This window comes from Mirounga leonina, unplaced genomic scaffold (genome assembly GCF_011800145.1).
Source record: "Mirounga leonina isolate KUSES-001 unplaced genomic scaffold, KU_Mleo_1.0 Mir_126, whole genome shotgun sequence".
NCBI classification, from domain to species: domain Eukaryota; kingdom Metazoa; phylum Chordata; class Mammalia; order Carnivora; family Phocidae; genus Mirounga; species Mirounga leonina.
The window spans coordinates 10,146,722-10,164,916 of NW_023270314.1; the positions used below are offsets into that span (position 1 = coordinate 10,146,722).

General features: G+C 38.7%; 1 protein-coding gene across 2 annotated transcripts in view; it reads left to right on the plus strand.

Annotated features, from left to right (window-relative positions):
* TSPAN8 (tetraspanin 8) overlaps positions 1–18,195 on the plus strand; it is a 31,363-nt gene that overhangs the window by 9,712 nt on the left and 3,456 nt on the right. Inside the window, exons 2-7 of one of the 2 annotated variants that reach the window (XM_035002130.1) lie at positions 3,329–3,391; positions 8,011–8,148; positions 9,966–10,040; positions 10,138–10,245; positions 14,441–14,575; positions 17,369–17,452. In XM_035002130.1, coding sequence (XP_034858021.1) covers positions 3,329–3,391; positions 8,011–8,148; positions 9,966–10,040; positions 10,138–10,245; positions 14,441–14,575; positions 17,369–17,452 — 603 coding nt within the window. The remainder of the gene's footprint in view (positions 1–3,328; positions 3,392–8,010; positions 8,149–9,965; positions 10,041–10,137; positions 10,246–14,440; positions 14,576–17,368; positions 17,453–18,195) is intronic. The other variant, XM_035002131.1, reaches the window with a different exon arrangement.

Below are 18,195 nucleotides of genomic sequence, written 5' to 3' on the forward strand. Positions count from 1 at the left end.
CTTTCTTTCTTTCTTTCTTTCTTTCTTTCTTTCTTTCTTTCTTTCTTCCTTCCTTCCTTCCTTCCTTCCTTCCTTCCTTCCTTCCTTCCGTTTTTAGAGAGAAAGAGAGAGCATGTGAGCAGGGTGAGCTGAAATCAAGAGTCAGGACGCTTAACCAACTGAGCCACCCAGGCGCCCTTCTTTCTTTTTCTTTTTAAAAATTAATTTTTAATTACTTAAAAATAATTTTAAAATAAATTGAATTTTTCTAGAGCAGTTTTAAGTGTACAGCCAAATGGAGAAGAAGGTACAGAAATTTCCCATATACCCTACCCCCACACATGCATAGCTTATCCTGTTATCTCTATCACTCACCAGAGCAGTACATGTATTTCAACTGATGAACCTCCATTGACATATCATAACCACCCAAAGACCATAGTTTTCATTAGGTTTCACTCTTGGTTTTGTACATTCTATGGGTTTGGACACATGTATAATGACATTGACATGTATCCAGAATTATAATATTTTATAGAGTATTTTCACTGCCTAAAAATCATCTGTGCTCTATCTATTCATTCTGTATCCCCTCTGGCAACCCCCGATCTTTTAAGATCTAAAACTAATCCATAGTTTGGCCTCTTCCAGATTGTCATTGAGTCATAATCATACAGTATGTAGGCTTTTCAGATTGGCTTCTTTTACTTAGTAATATGCATTTAAGGTTCATCCATGTCTTTTCATGGTGTTATTGCTCTTTTTTTTTTTTTTTTTAGTGCTGAATAACGTTACCTTGTCTAGATGTACCATAGTTTATTTATCCATCCACCTACTGGAGGAAATCTTGGCTGCTTCCAAGTTTTAGCAATTGTGAATAAAGCTGCTATAAATATCCTTGTGCAGGTTTTGTGTGGACATAAATTTAGATAAATACCAAGGAGCATGATTGCTGGACGATAGGGTAAGAGTATGTTGGGTTTTGTAAGAAACTGCCAAACTGTCTTCGAAAGTAGCTGTACCATTTTGCATTTCTATCAGCACTGAATGAGAGTTCCTGTTGCTCCACATCCTTGTCAGCATTTGGGGTTGTCAGTGTTTCAGATTTTGGCCATTTCGATAGGTGTGTAATAGTGTGTCATGGTTTTGATACTCCTTCTTTTAAAGTTAGTATTACAGATGACACTTGGTGGCTGAGAAGACTAAAAGTTACCATTTGAAGGGAAAATATGGTTGATTTCATTGAAGTCAATGAAATATGACTTTGAAGTCAATGAAATATGTCTTTGAAGTCAATGAAATCAATGACTTGATATCTGAAAGGATTGAAAAGGTAAACTAAAGTCACACAGAGATGAACAAAAAAGTTAAGGGTTTAAAAAACCACAGCCTTAGTCTCTAGGAGTTTCTACAGTTTTCTCACTGATAGTCTCATAAATAAATATCGGATAAGGATAATAATCATAATAGCTATTTGGATAATTAGTGCTATGTTCAGTTAAAGCTAAAAGCCAGAGCTACTATTAAGATAATCAGTGTAAATATACTTGAGAAGAAAAAGAAAATACCAGTGAACAAATTAAATAACAAACAAAAATCCAACTGCTGTAAATTCTGAAAATCTCTGGGGGTCTCATTATCATTCAACATAAATCCTTACAGACTTATTTATTAACACAGAACTACTAAAATGAGCATTTATCTCCATCTGCAAGTGAAATTAGGATTTAGTGGAAAGGGGGAGAAAAACTGAGGGTTTTCAGGCTCTAAAGCTGTCTTTACAATGGTTTGTATTTTATGGTGTATGCCAGTATGTGCTTATAAGATAATTAAATTGTGTAGGTTATTTTGGTGATTTGAGAAAAAGCTTTGGTTTTCCATTGCCTTCGTTATTTTGTAAGAGTTGAAGCATGTCGAGGGGCAGGATTGGATTAGGAGTGGTGCTGGATTTTCATGATGGGACTGTTATCTCTCGGGGTTCTAGCTCCTTTACCTGAGATGAAGGGTTTGAACCTAGATGACTTTTTTGAAATCTTTTAGGCAACACGGATATTCTCTGATTTTTCAGCTGCTCATGGTACTCCCTATTCCTTAACAAGCCTTTGACTCTACATGCATGGCAGACTTAATGAGAAGCCGTTAAAAGTGAGCTGGCCGTTTTTTTTGTTTTTTGTTTTTTTAAAGATTTTATTTATTTGAGAGAGAGAGAGCAAGTGCATGAGCAGGGGGAGGGGCAGAGGGAGAAGCAGGCTTCCCGCGGAGCAGGGAGCCGGATGTGGGGCTCGATCCCAGGACCCTGGGACCATGACCTGAGCCGAAGGCAGACGCTTAAAGACTGAGCCACCCAGGCGCCCCTGAGCCGGCCGTTTTGAGATGGCAGGCATATCGCTCAACCAAGCACAACAGCAATGATACGACAAGGCCAGCGGGCTTCCGAGGACTCAGGAATTTCTCTGTCAGAGCACCCCACGGCCGGAACAGTCTAGAAAATCTTGCAAGGGCTGCTGTGTCTGCTGTTATCAAACTTGTTCTCAACATCTCTCTTTAATAATAGATCTTTTATTTTTTTTTTTTTGAGGCTATAACATATATATATCTGAAATGAAACAAAACAAAATCAAATCCTGAAAGACAAGGGTTTTCCTTACACAAAAGTAAAATGTGTTTCACATTTTATGTGCTGGACTTGGTCCAAATTAAATAATCTGGGAAAGTCATTAAATGCATTTAAGAGTTTAAATACTGTTGCCCATTGTTCCTCCTCTCTGGGTAAGCTTTACGACCTAAAAGAGCTTATTTTTAAAAGAGTTTATTTGGGTACAAAAAGTGTTGTAAACCCTTGTTGCTTACCTGCAGATTTTTGTCTGATGTGCTACTGTTCCCTGTCTATCCCAACTTCTTGCTTCTAGAATCTTGAAGGAATGTTTGATAATTAGTTTTTTTCTTCCTGTTTGGTCCAAGACAGCTTCTGAGACAAACCCAGGGGTCTAGTAAAGATATTTTGTCTTTAAACTGTTGTGACTTATCTTTCATATATTTTAATCTAGCAAAAACACAGAGTTAGCATTGAAACATGAAAAATCATTGTTCCCCTCCCCCGTAATGGTGATGACTTCTTGTCTGTAGACCCATGAATGGACTGTGGACGGGAAACACAATTATTCTTAAGCAATTTACCAATTTTAGTGAAATGCTTTAGCAGTTACCTACACATGAATATGCCAGATTTACGTCTTTTAGGTGGTAATGTATAATAAATGGTAAGCCATGGTGACCAGACGTCCAGGGATGTGTTCAGAGTCACAGTTTGTCTCTGTTGTCCTCTAACATTTTTTTTTTCTTTCTGCAGCTATGTGGCATCTTGATCCTGGGAGCAGCAATTTGGATACGAGTTAGCAAAGATGGTCAAGAGGTAAATAAATAGATAGAAGCTTCTCTGCTCCCAAAGTAGTTTATTTCTCTTATAGTGATGAAAGTAATGACAATAATAATATAAATATTTCCATAGCCTTTTCCTTAACTGCCTGATGTAGTCCTTTGTGCTGGTATATGATTTTATAATTTAATTCAATTTAATTAATCAAAATTACTCACTATGTGCCTGGCACTGTGCTAGGCATGGATCAATCCTTCTGGAGAATGGAGAGGTGTTATTTCAAAGATAGGAAGATTGCCATGAACGTGGAGTTCAGAAGGGGCTAGAGTGGAAATCCAGCTCCTTCGTTATTGGCAGAAGGCCGGCCTGAAGTGTAGCTGGAGGATACGGGGTACCATTCCTCCACACCAATGACTCTAGTACGAGGTACTGACCATCATTCGGCTGATCCCAAGGTGGGAGGGTGGTCCAAAAGTAAAGAAGATGAGAAGTTCTCTTGGAGAAGAAGAATTTGAATCTGTGTTTTAAAGGCAACAAGGTACAAAGATGGTTGGTAATTACCTGTGCCAACCGGCATCGAGGGTGACTCCTCAGAATAGTAAGGGGCTGGTCCCGCTAGGGTGACTCATTGGCTGGGGGTGTCCAACCTCTTGCTATCTAGATAAGATTAGCACGAGCCCCTTCACCATGCCCCACTCCACGCCCTTGGCAAAGCTCTCACCAAGATGTCACAGGTCAGGACGAAGTTTAGTTCAGAGAGTTAATTCTGGCTCCAGTGTTTGGATCGGACGCCTACGTGCTGTTTCTGTTCTGCACCACATACACCTTTGCGGACGTGAGAGAGTGCCTGAGGGAAAAAAGGAAGGCGCGGGCTTCTTCTTTGGTTTTACCCAACACAACAGCTGGCATCATTTCCTGGCTCCCCTGCTTCTGTTCTACTCTCCCCCTTCTTCTCTGGGGCACTCCACCCCCCAAATTGTTATTCTTAACTGCATGCACGGCACTTCCCTTATTCTTTGTGGTCTGGGCCCTTGACGCTATTCAGGATCCCATCTTCCACTGCTAGAGCCTTTTCAAGGTATTTATTTGCCCAAATAAAGTTTCTGCCTCTAAGAGGAATTTTGATCCTTATTTGATAATTATTAAGATATATTAAGCCAGCAATTAAAGTAATGTATTTTCTACAAAAACTTATTATGCCGTGATGAAGCTAAATGCCTTTGGAGACAGCCTTGTTGTAAGAAAGATTAAAAGCAAATTAACATCTATTCTGATTCCTTTCCTCAACTGGGTGGCTTTTCTGCCTCTTCCTCCCTTCATGCCTGCCTGCCTTCTTTCCTTCTTTCTTCCCTCCCTCCCTCCCTCCCTCCCTCTCTCTCTCCCTTCCTCCCTCCCTCCCTCCTTTCCTTCTCTGTCTCCTCTTCTCTTTTTAAAATCGGCTTTCTACCCTTGGAGAACCCAAGGAATCACAGTAGCTGTTACCAGCTTCCTCATTGTGTGCCTACCCACGGTGACGAAATTGGGTGGGGGACAGGTGTGGCAACTAGTTGGTAACATCCTAGCCCATCTGGATTTCATTTCTGGTTTTGTACTGATAAATGTTAACTGTGACTTCCTGGTGGCCTTGGGCTCTGGGTTTGAACTCAAGAAGGGTATTTGAAGATGTGCTGAATCTCTGGTGTCTAGAAGCTGATGTTTGACTTTCGGACGCATAATTAAGCATAGACATTAAACAGCCACCTATTCAGAGGGTGCTTTGGCCTTTTTAAGATATGTGTGCAGCCTGTCTTTTATTTTATTTTATTTCTGGTTGATATGGGAACACTTCCTTTCCCCCAAGTGCTTCTGGTAAACAACTTTGGTGTTTAGTCTGTTAAGAAATTCCACACATTGAACGTATTAAAGGAAAATTGCTGTCCTTGAGAGGGTGGGGCTCCACATCTGGGCACATGGAATGAACTCATAGAGTGAGGAAGCATCTTCGGGTGCATTTTGACTCTTGTGCTCTGTCAGCCTCGAGCCCTGGATGAAAGTCTGGATCTGCTGGGACACCCCTAACCAGCTTGACTTCTGTGAAATTGGCTTGATTTATCTTTATCTGAAGTCAGTGACAAAGAATCGAGACTGCAAAGAGCTGAATTTTAGTAGTGGAGAAACAGAGGCAACAGTTTTAGAGGGAAAAGCATTGAGCATGAGGGCAAAAAGAAAGAATGTCCGGGCGGTCTTTGTGCACATCTTTTAGCATATCTCTTCGTGCTGAAAGGGTCTCTCGTTAGGACACTTTGTTTTCCCTCAGGGAAACTCAGTGACCCGAGGCAAAGCCTTTGGCGTAGCCATTCTAGCCTCAGGAGATCTCTTAGAATCCACAGAACACCCTGAGCCCTCTCCCTCAAGGTTCAGCCATTAGAAATTCTCCCTTTGTCTTAACACACACAGACACTGTTCATCCAAGACAGCTTTTAAAACTCTGCTGTCCCCCTCCTGGAGCAAACACCCGAACTCAGATCTCCATTTCTTGCCTGTTGGGCTGGGCTTGGAACAGCAACCGCCCAGGCATCCAACACACTGCTTTCCGGCCAGTCTCTGGCAGGGGATCACGCTGCCCACACCAGTCTTATAGAACTGCCTCATTGCCTGGCTGCACTCTGCTGTCCCACCTGTCAGTATTTGACCTGTTATTTCTGTGTGGCCTGTAAGCCAAGTTCTGACAACTCACACAGTGACTTACCCCTCTCAGACGCCTTCTGGTTTACCTGCAGTGGCCATGACCTTCTAGGGCGGTGTTTGATGGTGAGTGGGGAGAGGGGGTTTCCTAATGCTGCTTTTTTTGGTCATTATCTACTTTGACCCAGGTGCCATGCATGTTTATTAACAAAACCGATTTCTTAGCTCCAATATGAACAAGCAAACAGCAATCAAATAAACAAAAAACCTGAAAAACAAACAAAAAATCTTTAGGACAGAACCAAGCTTTCTAAATATGTAAGTTGAAGCATTACCTGTAAGTATAGACTCTTAGAGACAAAGGGGGCCTCAGCAATTACAGAGGGTGACCCAGTTTCCTTTCACAGGATTAGTTGACTAGTCCAGGGTTAGAACCTTAGTTTATATATAAGGACCCTGACTAGAGTATAAATCTTTGTTTTAATGCTTTTACAGTTTCAGCACATTCCTTCCTATTGATTGTTGAATGAAGCTTTCCTCTAGGCTATGAGCTGGTTTTTAAAGTCTTTAAAAACGTACACATCATTATTAGTAGTTTGTTTGTTTTTTTTTAATGTATTTCCTGTTAAGGGAGCTGACCCACATGCTGTGCAGCAGAATCTAGGAGGCAGAGTCTCTGAGTTAGTTTAACAACGAGTGTTCTCCCTGGAAATAGCCCAGTAGATAGAGATCAGACAAGATGGATGAGGTCCAAGGAGCGCTCATGAAGAGTATAGGCACGAGGCTTCACTTTTCGCTTGTGATTTATCTGGAGGACAAGTGGTAAATTGAGGCTAGGGATCACGAAGGTGATGAAGCAGAGTATGTGTATTGCTGGAGAGAAGAACTGAATTACGCAGGGAGGGCAGCCCAAGCCCATATAAGGAGCCCTAGGATGTTTTCCTCAATATCCCATTGATTAACAGGCAAAATAAAGAGTTTCTGAAGACTCTAAAGACCCTACCTTCTGGGGACAAGGAGATAGAATTCTGTGGAATATCAAGATCTAGACTTATTTTCTTAGTTTAAATATTTTAGTTTGTTTTGACAAGTGTATAGACCTGTGTGATTACTATTACAAACAACATGCAAAGCATTTTTATCAACCCATAAATGTTTACTCATATCCCTTTGCGGTCGGTTCCTTCTTTCCTTCCTGTCTTACTCAAAGTCAAGCACTGCTCTGATTTCTGAGTTACCTATTCTTGAATGTCATATAAATGGAATCATACAGCAATCACTCTTTTGAATATGGCTCATTTAGCTCACCATAATGTTTTTTTAAGATTCATTCATATTGTTGGGTCTCTTGGTAGTTGGAGGAACTTGCCTTTCTAATTTAAATAATTAAATTGCCATAAAAAACACATGCTTTACTATGTGACTCTTATGTATAAAACACAAAATATGCAAACCGAAGGTCACATCACGGGTGAAAGTACCTATCCTTCTAAGCTTTTAAAAATAATTGGCATTTTAGGGGCGCCTGGGTGGCTCAGTTGGTTAAGCGACTGCCTTCGGCTCAGGTCGTGATCCTGGAGTCCCGGGATCGAGCCCCGCATCGGGCTCCCTGCTCGGCGGGGAGTCTGCTTCCCCCTCTGACCCTCCTCCCTCTCATGCTCTCTGTCTCTCATTCTCTCTCTCTCAAATAAATAAATAAAATATTTAAAAAAATAATAATTGGCATTTTAAAAGCCTATTGCATTTCTTACATACAGCATCCAATATATCATCTTAGAAAAATATAAGTTGGAAATGTTATTCAGGTAAGTAACACCCCAATAGAATGTAAGTTCCTTGAAAGCAGGGATTTTTTTGCTTCTGTAGATCACTGAAGTATCTCAAGGTGCTAGAATAGGGCCTGGCACATACTAAGTACCCAGTGTATATTTGTTGAACAACTGACATCGAAGAAAGGGATTTTCTGTCATTAATCTCTTTTTTATTTTCAGATTCTCAACTCTGGGGATTTTGCCACTAGCTCCTATATTTCTGTGAACATCTTGATTGCTGTGGGGTCTATCATCATGATTCTGGGTTTCCTGGGATGCTGTGGCGCCGTTAAAGAAAGCCGCTGTATGCTTCTCTTGGTGAGTTCTCCAGACAAAACGCAATACCCAGCCTTCGGACTTCTGAGGATTGTCTGTCAAAAGGACTTGCCAAGATTGATGAAACTCTAACTTTCATTTAGGGGAGTTGATTATAGAAGCTAATATTTTTTAGCTTAGATTAGAGGATGCCTGAGAAATTTTAGTCCTTCCTTCCTTGTTTCTTTCCGTCCTTCCTTCCTCCCTCCCTCCCTCCTTCCTTCCTTCCTTCCTTCCTTCTTCCCTTCCTCCCTCCCTTTCTCCCTTCCTTCCTTTCTTCCTCCCTTCCTTCCTTCCTCCTTTCATTCCTTCCTTCCTTCCTTCTTCCCTTCCTCCCTCCCTTTCTCTCTTTCTCCCTTTCTTCCTCCCTTCCTTCCTTCCTTCCTTCTTACTGAGTACCTGCTGTATATCAGATACTGTGCTAAAAGATACATAGACATTAAGACAATTAGAACCCATTAGGGAAGACTGACAAGCCAACTATTAGCTACAGTGTGAATGGCCCAAGAAGAGGAGGACAAGGGTAGAAGAGAGAACTTTCAAGCTGGAAGCAGAAATGAGAAAGGTGTTTGTGTGGGTGAGGGGGTGATGGGCTTTCCAGTGAGCGAGGCTGGCCGTATGATGCTGGCACGTTTAGGGTATGACAAGGCCTTGGGTATGGCTGGAGTGTGACAGAGGCTGTTTTTAGTAAATGATGGGAGATGGGTCTGAGTATGGATGGCGCCAAATCATATTCCACGTTAACAAAATTGTAAGAGGGAGGTAATCAGATTTGTCGCTTAGAAAGCTTCAAGGAAGATGGATTGGGTTGGGATAACCCACAAACATTTACTTTTAACATGTGCAGTAGAAAATAATAAATGGATGTAGAAAAAAATATTAGAAAAAGATCATGACATATTTATTAGATAAAATCTAACATTAGCATTTACAGGGCTCATTTAAGCTTGTTTCTCTCATAAAATAAGTATTATTGTGTCTGTCCCTGAAAGATATTTTGTAACAGTTTGTTTATTATGAGGGAAGGTAAAGACAGAGCTTAACAGGATTTTAATAGTATCCCTAGTGGTTGCCTTTTGGTATATAAGGCCTCATTTCTAATTTGGGAGATTTAATTACTCGAGGAGCTTGTTTTAAAGAGAGAAAAACCAATTTATGGGCTGCATTCTTTAAAGTTATAATTTGGTAGGGTGGGAGGATGGGTTAGCCTGGTGATGGGTATTAAAGAGGGCACGTTCTGTATGGAGCACTGGGTGTTATGCACAAACAATGAATCATGGAACACTACATCAAAAACTAATGATGTAATGTATGGGGATTAACATAACAATCAAAAATTTTTTAAAAAGTTATAATTTGGTAGATCTGAGACAGGTTTCAGGAGTGTACATTTATAACGGGATCCCAGGTGATTCTGCTAGCCGTAGAAAACTTGTTTTGAACTCACTCTGAAGTTTGTTTTAAAGTTTGTGCGAGTTTGTGTTTGATGAAGAGAAAGAAGTAGAAAGATAATATTCAGATAATTGCATCTAAATGTTCAAACTTCCCTCCATTCCACATCACATTGATGCCTACAATCCTATCAATAAATTTTTGTTTTAACCACTTGGCTTGGTCAGTGTTCGAAGCAAATGTTTTTGACTACTAATGGCCCCCAGATTGGCTTTTTGAGGCAAAGGGTAGAATAAATGAAGAACGCGGTTATTATTTAACTGTAATACAATCCCGACTGCAGAAAAAAGTGCTAAGCCCAAATGTCCCAAGATGTGACTGAATGCCCTGGGGATAATATGTATTCCATTTCTTTTTTTTTCTTTCAGTTTTTCATAGGCTTGCTTTTGATCCTGCTCCTGCAGGTGGCAGCAGGTATCTTAGGAGCTACTTTCAAATCTGACGTATGTACACATGATATTTGATAATTTTGGAAAAGTCTGAAAAATCAAAATACTACCTTCTGGCACGAATAATTTAACAATGCTTTTCAATTTTCAGTCTGAGCGCGTCCTGAATGAGACTCTCCATGAAAATATAAAGCTCTTAAGTGGAACAGATGAGGAGGCGCAAGCATTCCAGAAAGCCCTGATGAAATTTCAAGAAAAGGTAATTGGAACCTATAGGCCATCTGGGTAATTGGGCGTCGGTTTTATGTTTACTTAATTTTTAACAGGCGTATTCCTTAACATAAAAACATGTCTCCATTTTGCAGATTTTGACTGACTATTCTGTCACTGTGCAATAAAAGAAATCCAAGAATATTTCTAACTTTGTTTCCAGCTTCTTATAAAGTTCTGAAGCAGTTTAGAAGGACAGAGATTAAGAAGATATGTTTATGACCAATTAAGCCTCAATTGGACCAAATCAATAGTTGTTTCATATTTACCATTTAGCGGGGTAGTGTGTTTGGGGCATTTGGAAAGTCTCTCTCTTTCTCTCTGCCTCCATGTCTGCCCCCCTCTGTCATAAAAATAACTACAGGTATCATTTACTGCTACTTAGTATGTACTGGGCCTTACATTCAGTAGCTCATTTAATTTTTATGACAACTCTTTGAGATGGATCGTATTATCTTTACTATCCCTCTTTTATAGATAAGGAGGTTAGGTCTTGGAAGGGTCTGACAGCTAATGAGTAATGAGATTGGAATTTGAAACCAGTTGTCTGACTAGTTATTTTTTTATAACTGGTATACCAGCCCCTCCCTAATTTACTTATTGAAGTTGCTTCTCTGTCTTTAGGGTAAAGTCAAAACTTGGGCAGGCGTTGAAGGTATTATACTCTCTGGCTCTTACCTAGTATTTTAATATTAGTAAACACTACTCCATAAAAATAAAACAAACAAAAACAAAAACAAAACAAAACAAAACAAAAACCCACCACTCTAGTCCAGTCAGGTTCCTCTACTCAAGATCCCTTAAACAGTTCTGTCTTCCTATCTTGGCATCATTCTCTATTGTGGAAAATACTAATACTTTTCTCTTTCTTCCCAAATACTACTGTACCTCAAGACTTGACTACAATATTACTTACTCTGTGAAACTCCTAATCACTCCTTCTTTATTCAGAATTCCCATCGTATGAACTACATGTAGCATTCAGTTCACAAGTTAGGGAAATTCTCAGAATCTTAGAGGACAGTTGGACTTTGTAGGGCCTTTAACTTGACTTCTCACTGATTGAAGTATTTTATATTTATGTTCATCCACTCTCTAAACATTGAGGAATTGAAAGTTCATCAGTTTTTGCCCATCCTATCCCATTTATATCTAAGTCTGATGATTAGTATGTTCTTTCTTAATTTGAAACAAAACCTGACTCCCTAGGATTTACATCATTTAGTCCTAGTTCTTCCTTCTGGACTTTCAGAGGAAAAAGAAAATCTACTGATGCTTCAGCACATTGCCACTTTTACTTTGACAGTGGCTATCGTATGACTTCTAAAAGCTTTGCTTTTTAAGTTGAAACATCCTTAGTTTCTTGAACTATTTATCAGATGACTTTTTTTTTTTTCCAGAGCATTCCCAGTTCCTGTTTGAATAGACTCCAGCTTGTAAAAATTCTGCTTAAAGCATCATTTCCAAGAGCTGAAACCTGATAGGAGTCAGTCTCTGTTTCACTTCCTCTGTGGTGTGCTTTTCCCAGCTTCCCCAATAGCTGCATTTCTTGATCCTCTCCCCTCTAGCATCCTACTCTGGAGCCCAGATCAATCGAGGTTTAAAGCAGGAAGAATTTAAGCAACTCAATTCTTCCCCTGGGTGGGACTGAGCATCCTTGATCCTCCCTGGTGGTTGACCTAAGACAAAATGTACTATAGGTGACCACTGGATCTCTGGACTGAGTCCTGAATCACACTTGCTGCACATTGTCCCTGATATCCAAGGTCTCAGTACCAACCACGGAGTTCTAAATGTTGTTTATTGTAGCACAGTTCTGAATTACTTCCATTCTTGTACACTAATCCTATGCCTGAAGCTTCCTATGTTCATAGAACTACAGTTCTTTTTTAATGTCCATTTTGAGTTCCTTCCTTCCTTCCTGCTTTACTTCCTTCCCTCCCTCCATCCCTCTCTCCCTCCCTTGCTTTCTCCCTCTCTCCCTCTCTCTCTTTCTCTCTTCTTCTCTTCCTTTCTTTCTTCCAATGCATGGGGTCAGAGTGGGAGTGACAGGTGGGTAGGGTGCTGGGCTCATTTCTACAGAGCTGAACCATGTGCAGTGAGAAAGCATCCCGTCGTATTACATCCGCTCCTGATGATCCGCTTTGTGCATCCCCCTCCCTCCGTCCCTCCCTTCTTCCTCTCTCCACCAGGGCTTTTCCTTTTTAGTAATGCTTTTTTTTGGAAAAAGAATCCTACACCAAACTCTGGCTGGATGACTTGGGGCCCCACCATACATGGATAGAAGTTGTAGATACAAAGTGGTTTTCTCTTTGGATTTCAGAGAATTCCTCCCATGAATTCTCTGCTAACATACTAATGGAATGTGCTCCTCTTGGATTCTTGGTGATGACTCTTTGTCTAGAGGTTGTTGTATTATTCACTGCACAGTGCCTTGTTCATCCAGCTGTGATAACACTTTCAAGAAATCCTGACCAACTTCTTCCTCGACTTCTCTCACATCTGATCCGGTGACCAGATATCATACCAACTTTAGCCTTTCTACCTCCTACCATGTCTTCTGTTTCTAGGCCTCCCTAAGGAATCCTGAGGTATACTGGGTGTCAGATATGGACTGATCTGTGAGTGCATATAATGGGACTTTAAAAAAAATCCTGCTCTCTATATCAATTAATATTATTCAAGATTATTTAGTCAGAAAGCATGAGCAATTAATCATGTCTACCATGGAAACAGGAAAGGAAGTTATTTCAAGATTGCCCTCTTTGCTCATATTGATTGACTTTGGGGCCAAATGAAATCTTTCACTCTTTGTCATATGAATGTCTGCTGAGTCATGTATTTGTATAATTAAGGCTTTGAGCCGAAGTGCAAGACTTTATATCTGCTTCCACTGAACTTGTTGGTTTGAGTCCATTGTTTGAACTAACTTTGGAACTTGATTCCATTCCCCAAAGCGTTAATCATCACTGCCAGCTCTGTATCAACTACAGAGTTGAAAAGGTACTTTCCAAATACTTATCTGAATTATTCATATCAGTGTTGAACAGAGCATAATGGAAATGGCAACAACCACCACAAAATAACAGCAACAATAGCTAACACATACTGAGTACTTTCTACAAGCCAGGCACTGGGCTAAGCACTTCATATCTTCACAAGAATTTTCCCATTTTTTTTCTTTACAACAAATCTACAACTTACATATACTGTGAGCAACTACTATTATCTGCATTTTACAGATGAAGAAACTGTGGCACAGAGAGGTTAAGTAATGGGGGTAATGTGGTCACCCAGCCAGTAAGTGGAAGTTTTTTCAATATCCTGGCATTATAATGCATCTGAGCCTAGAAAACCATGTAGTCTTTGTTCTATTTTCTCCAGCAATTTTTTTCTACCTTTTCTTCATGAAGAGTTGTCTTTCTAATAGATTAAATAGAACAAGATGAGGGACAGTTACTTCTTTCTTTCATCTAATCATATGGTGTTCCATATACCCTGAATCATGATGTTTATTGCTTCCTTGTTTTTCCTTCCCAAAACATGACCATAGATTCCTTAAGTGTTTCCCCACATTTCAGTATATTCTGGGCCTTCCTTGACATTATTTTAAGAGTTTCATCCTTCATTTGCATCCCTCCCCCATTTTGCTGATGTCCATGTAAAATTCAGCTTTACGGGAGGCTCACTAATAGGCATCTTCTTTGGCCTTTGAGAGACCTCTCACTCTTTTCCTCCTCTCCTCCAAAAATGATCAAAGATCATGAGATGGAAATTTCATCTTTTAAAACCTCTCCTCTCTTTTGAACAAAAGTTCTTTAAAGAGAACTTGATTTTCTCATGAACTCTTTGGAAACTTCTTTCCCCAAATCTAGGATACATAGATCTGATTCATCCCCTCTCTTTTATCATTTAAAACTAGGTAAATTTTTCATCTTTTCTCCAACATCCTCAGACTTGTGCATCTGCAATCCTATTTTTCCTTCATTAATATTAAGACCAAAATGGAAGATTCCTTCATTTTTGCTTCTACATCCAGAGAAGTTGGTGAGGTGATTTACATGACATTTTAGTATAGGAAACATCTTAATAATGGTTCCAGAAAAATAGGATTCAATGTATTGACAATGTTTTTTTTATCTTCTTTGGTGATTGTTTTTTTATATCTACTTTTCATTAAACAGTTTAAATGCTGTGGTTTGGTCAATGGAGCTGCTGACTGGGGAAATCATTTTCAAAACAATTATATGTCATGTGAATGTCCAGGTCCGTCAGAGTCTTCTTGTGTGACGTATGAAGGCAAATATGTTTACCAACAGGTGAGAACAAATCAAATTTGACACAGTAAATAGTTCTGTTAATTTTTTTCCACAATGAGTCTTTACAAAAAAAATTAAATTGCAAGCAATTACAATGGGAATAATGATATAAACGTCCCAGGAATTTCCCCCCGCCAAAAAAATTTAAAGATAAAAGCAGATATAAAAAAGTGAAAGTATTTCATTTTTTTCTATGAGTCTGATATCATTTAAAGTCAACATTAATAGATCAAAGAAATCCACTGCAAGGAGAAGGAAAGTACAAGCTAAGTGATGAAAGTTATCTCATCCTCATTAATAATGATTAATGGCTTTAATCATTATTCTTCTCTATTTTTTCTATTTTAACATAAATCCTAGAAATCTATATTTTCACTTTAGTTTGCAAAATAAAGATTTCTTTTTCTTATCAAAGGTTCCTTTTCTCAAGTAATTGTGTAGGTATAAAGACTTGACCTTTAGGGATTTGGCTCTGGATGTTAAGTGTATCAATCAACTTGCCTAATTATTGCTCCAATTGAGAAGTTGCCTCAGACATTTAAAGTCAATTGAAAAAGCTGGGTTTGTCTTTTATGTACTGTAGATGTCATATTTATGTCACTTGTAGATGTCAATATGTGAATGTTATATTTCTTGTTATTGCTTAATTCATCAAATATGACTGACCACCTCCTATGGGCCAGGCCTTTTACCAGCCACTGGAAATCCATTCCTGACAGGCACAAAGTCTGCACTCATGGAGCTGTTGCTCAAATAATGAAAAGAGAAAGAAAACTAGGCAACTTCATTTCAAGGAATTATTGGTATTTCTTAGATAGGGACAAGGTATTACGGGACCCTATCTAACACAGTCTTCAGGGTTCACGGATTTAATATCTGTCCCTTACCACAGGGCTTTACATAAATTGTTCCTTCTGCTTGGGAGGAATGCATAGGAAAATGATAATTGATATTAATGTTTCATTTATTTGCTGTTATTCTTCAGTGCTCACTATGTATCAGACAGGCCCTTGCTAAAATCACACATACTTCTGGACCCTCCAAGAGATTATAATCTAGTTGAGAGAAAGATGCGTAAAAGCTATTATATGTCAATGAACTAATTTCTGTAATACCTGAAGATTATTTTCATTTTGACATTGGTGTAGAATTGGCTATTGAGGTTAATTATATAGTAGGAAGTAGAAAGTATCTTGGGGGATATCTCTCTCCCGCTGGCTGTCACATTCCTTTTGCTAATCTCACCAAAAATCAGGAGACTCTGTTCTAAAGGGGAATTGCTGTTACTAGTACTTAACATAATTCATGGGGAGAAGTTATCCCAACCAGACTACAGAGCAACCATGTTTTTTATTGTCAAAGTAGTATCATTAAACAGTTTCATTCTTACTTTTTATATTCCTTCCGACCTAGTTTAGAGATGTGATATCTGCGAGGAAAGAGGGGAAATAAATATGGTGTAAATGAATGCAGTTACCACTTAGGATGATGAGGACATTAGTAAATTCAGTTGCAGATTGTTATCTGTTGCCTGTTAAAGATTCCAATTTGAAGATGTTTTTCCGCAGGATAGATTTTTTTATCCTAAAGAGTAATAGACATTCCCTCCAAATTCACACATAATTCAGCAGAAGATAGGCTGAGAGCTGCACCAGGTTCCCAAAAAGAGGGTCATAAATTCATAAACGACATCCATCTGCCTTCTGTCATTTGCAAGAGGTCTGGAAAAATAAGAAATCTGGAATGGCCATAATTCACATTTCTTTCCACCCCCACCCTTTTGCCAAGATAACCTGGTTATCTGCAGGGGAAAGGGGGAGAAAACTCCTCAAATATAATGAATGTGACTCAGTAGATAAGATCATTAATCTCATGGTTAACCCTAAATGACATAATAATTTACTCTAATATTTACCACTTTGGATCAGATGTGAATGGAGAAACCCATTACATTCAAGAATGAGAGGGAAAAGACTGTTTTACTCAGCCTTATGGAGAACTTTTATTTTATTAACCATAGCAATATTTTGTTAGCCCTCTGTGCATGTAAGACTATCACAGGGATGATATATTTTCTGGCAATACAGATAATACCACTATTACATTGTGTAGTATTTTTCCATTTTGAAAATTATCCATATAATTTACAATTGTTAGAATTTCTAGGTCTGGCCTGAAATGTTATAAGCTTGAAATTGCATGCTAGTTTGACTATATTTCAACAAATGTGGCAGAGAGGCTACTTTCTAAATTCTCGTTTTTATCTGAAGTAAAGACAAAATAGTGGACATAATAATTTTTTCCTTTTTAAAGTAAAAATAACCCTGATACAAATTATTAGGGGATTTTTTTTAAAAAACCTTGTTTTAAAGATGAAAATTTGTGCTACAATTAGCTGAAACCCCAACCAGGGAACTCTTTGCTGCAGATTACAAGCCTAAACATACACAAAGTGATAATAGCTCTAAAATGAATAATTGAAAGTTAGGATAAAATTATTACTTATACCTAAAGATCCCTAGATTTAGCAATGAGATAGTTGAAGCAAAATTTTACTTCTTGGTGCTTTCTAACATATGAACAAGCCACAGTTAACAACCTTTTGGAGCAGGGTGGAGTGTCACATGGTGGAATGGCAGAGTGGGATAAGCCAATTCCTTTTTGTTGACTGTGTTCCTCTGTAGCAATATAAAAAGTCAACCCAAAGTGTGTGTGGGGGGGAAATCTTAATTAAAATAAGGTCAAAATTTTGATTAAATGTAACTTTTTATGTTTTGTTTTGTTTTTTAACAGCCATGCATTTCTTTCATAAAAGAAATAGTTGCGAAACATTCTCTCATAGTTATTGGAATAGCATTTGGACTGGTGGTTATTGAGGTACAGTATAACCTTGCATTGTTGACTCTTCATTCATTCCCTTGTTTCTTCATTAATTAATTCCAACAAATATTTATAGTAAGCCAAATATAAACAAGGTGCTTGAGAAAAACACTGGGTGCCAACTGCCCACAGTCTAGCATCTTTCTCTAGCAGTCTTCGGTCTGGGGAGAGGATTATAATCTATCAATTCAGCAGGGCTGAAACCATTATTTATGAATAATCTCTCCACTGGGAAACAAAAATTGAATTAACTTCCACAGTTCTTAGTCCCAGATATCCTTTTCCTGTTGAAAACTAGCCCAAGAGTTAAAGTTTCCTGAAGTTAGAAGAAAAAGTACCAAACAAAACCAAAACATGAGCTTTACAATTTCTTATCTCTCTTCCCGATTTTGAAGCAGAAAATAAAAATTCAACTCAAGAGTGTGGGGAGCTCTTTTCCTGCTGTTCCGTCTAGAGAAATCTAGCAATTTTTAAAAACTAGAGACATGTGCCTTAAAGACTATGGGCTCACTTGAAGAAGTTTTAGAGGAAATTTGAGATTTATATATTTACTCTCATCATTTTGATTATTGGTGTTGAAAAAAGTCCCGTATAGGATTTTTATCTTGATGGATTTTCTTGACATGACTTTTTTAAGAACCTGAAGATGCTTTCTACATGGCCTAAAATTCTTTGCTAAAAAGATGAAATAAAACTATTTCAGAGAAGCATTTTTGGAATCATTCCAGATCTTGGCTAAT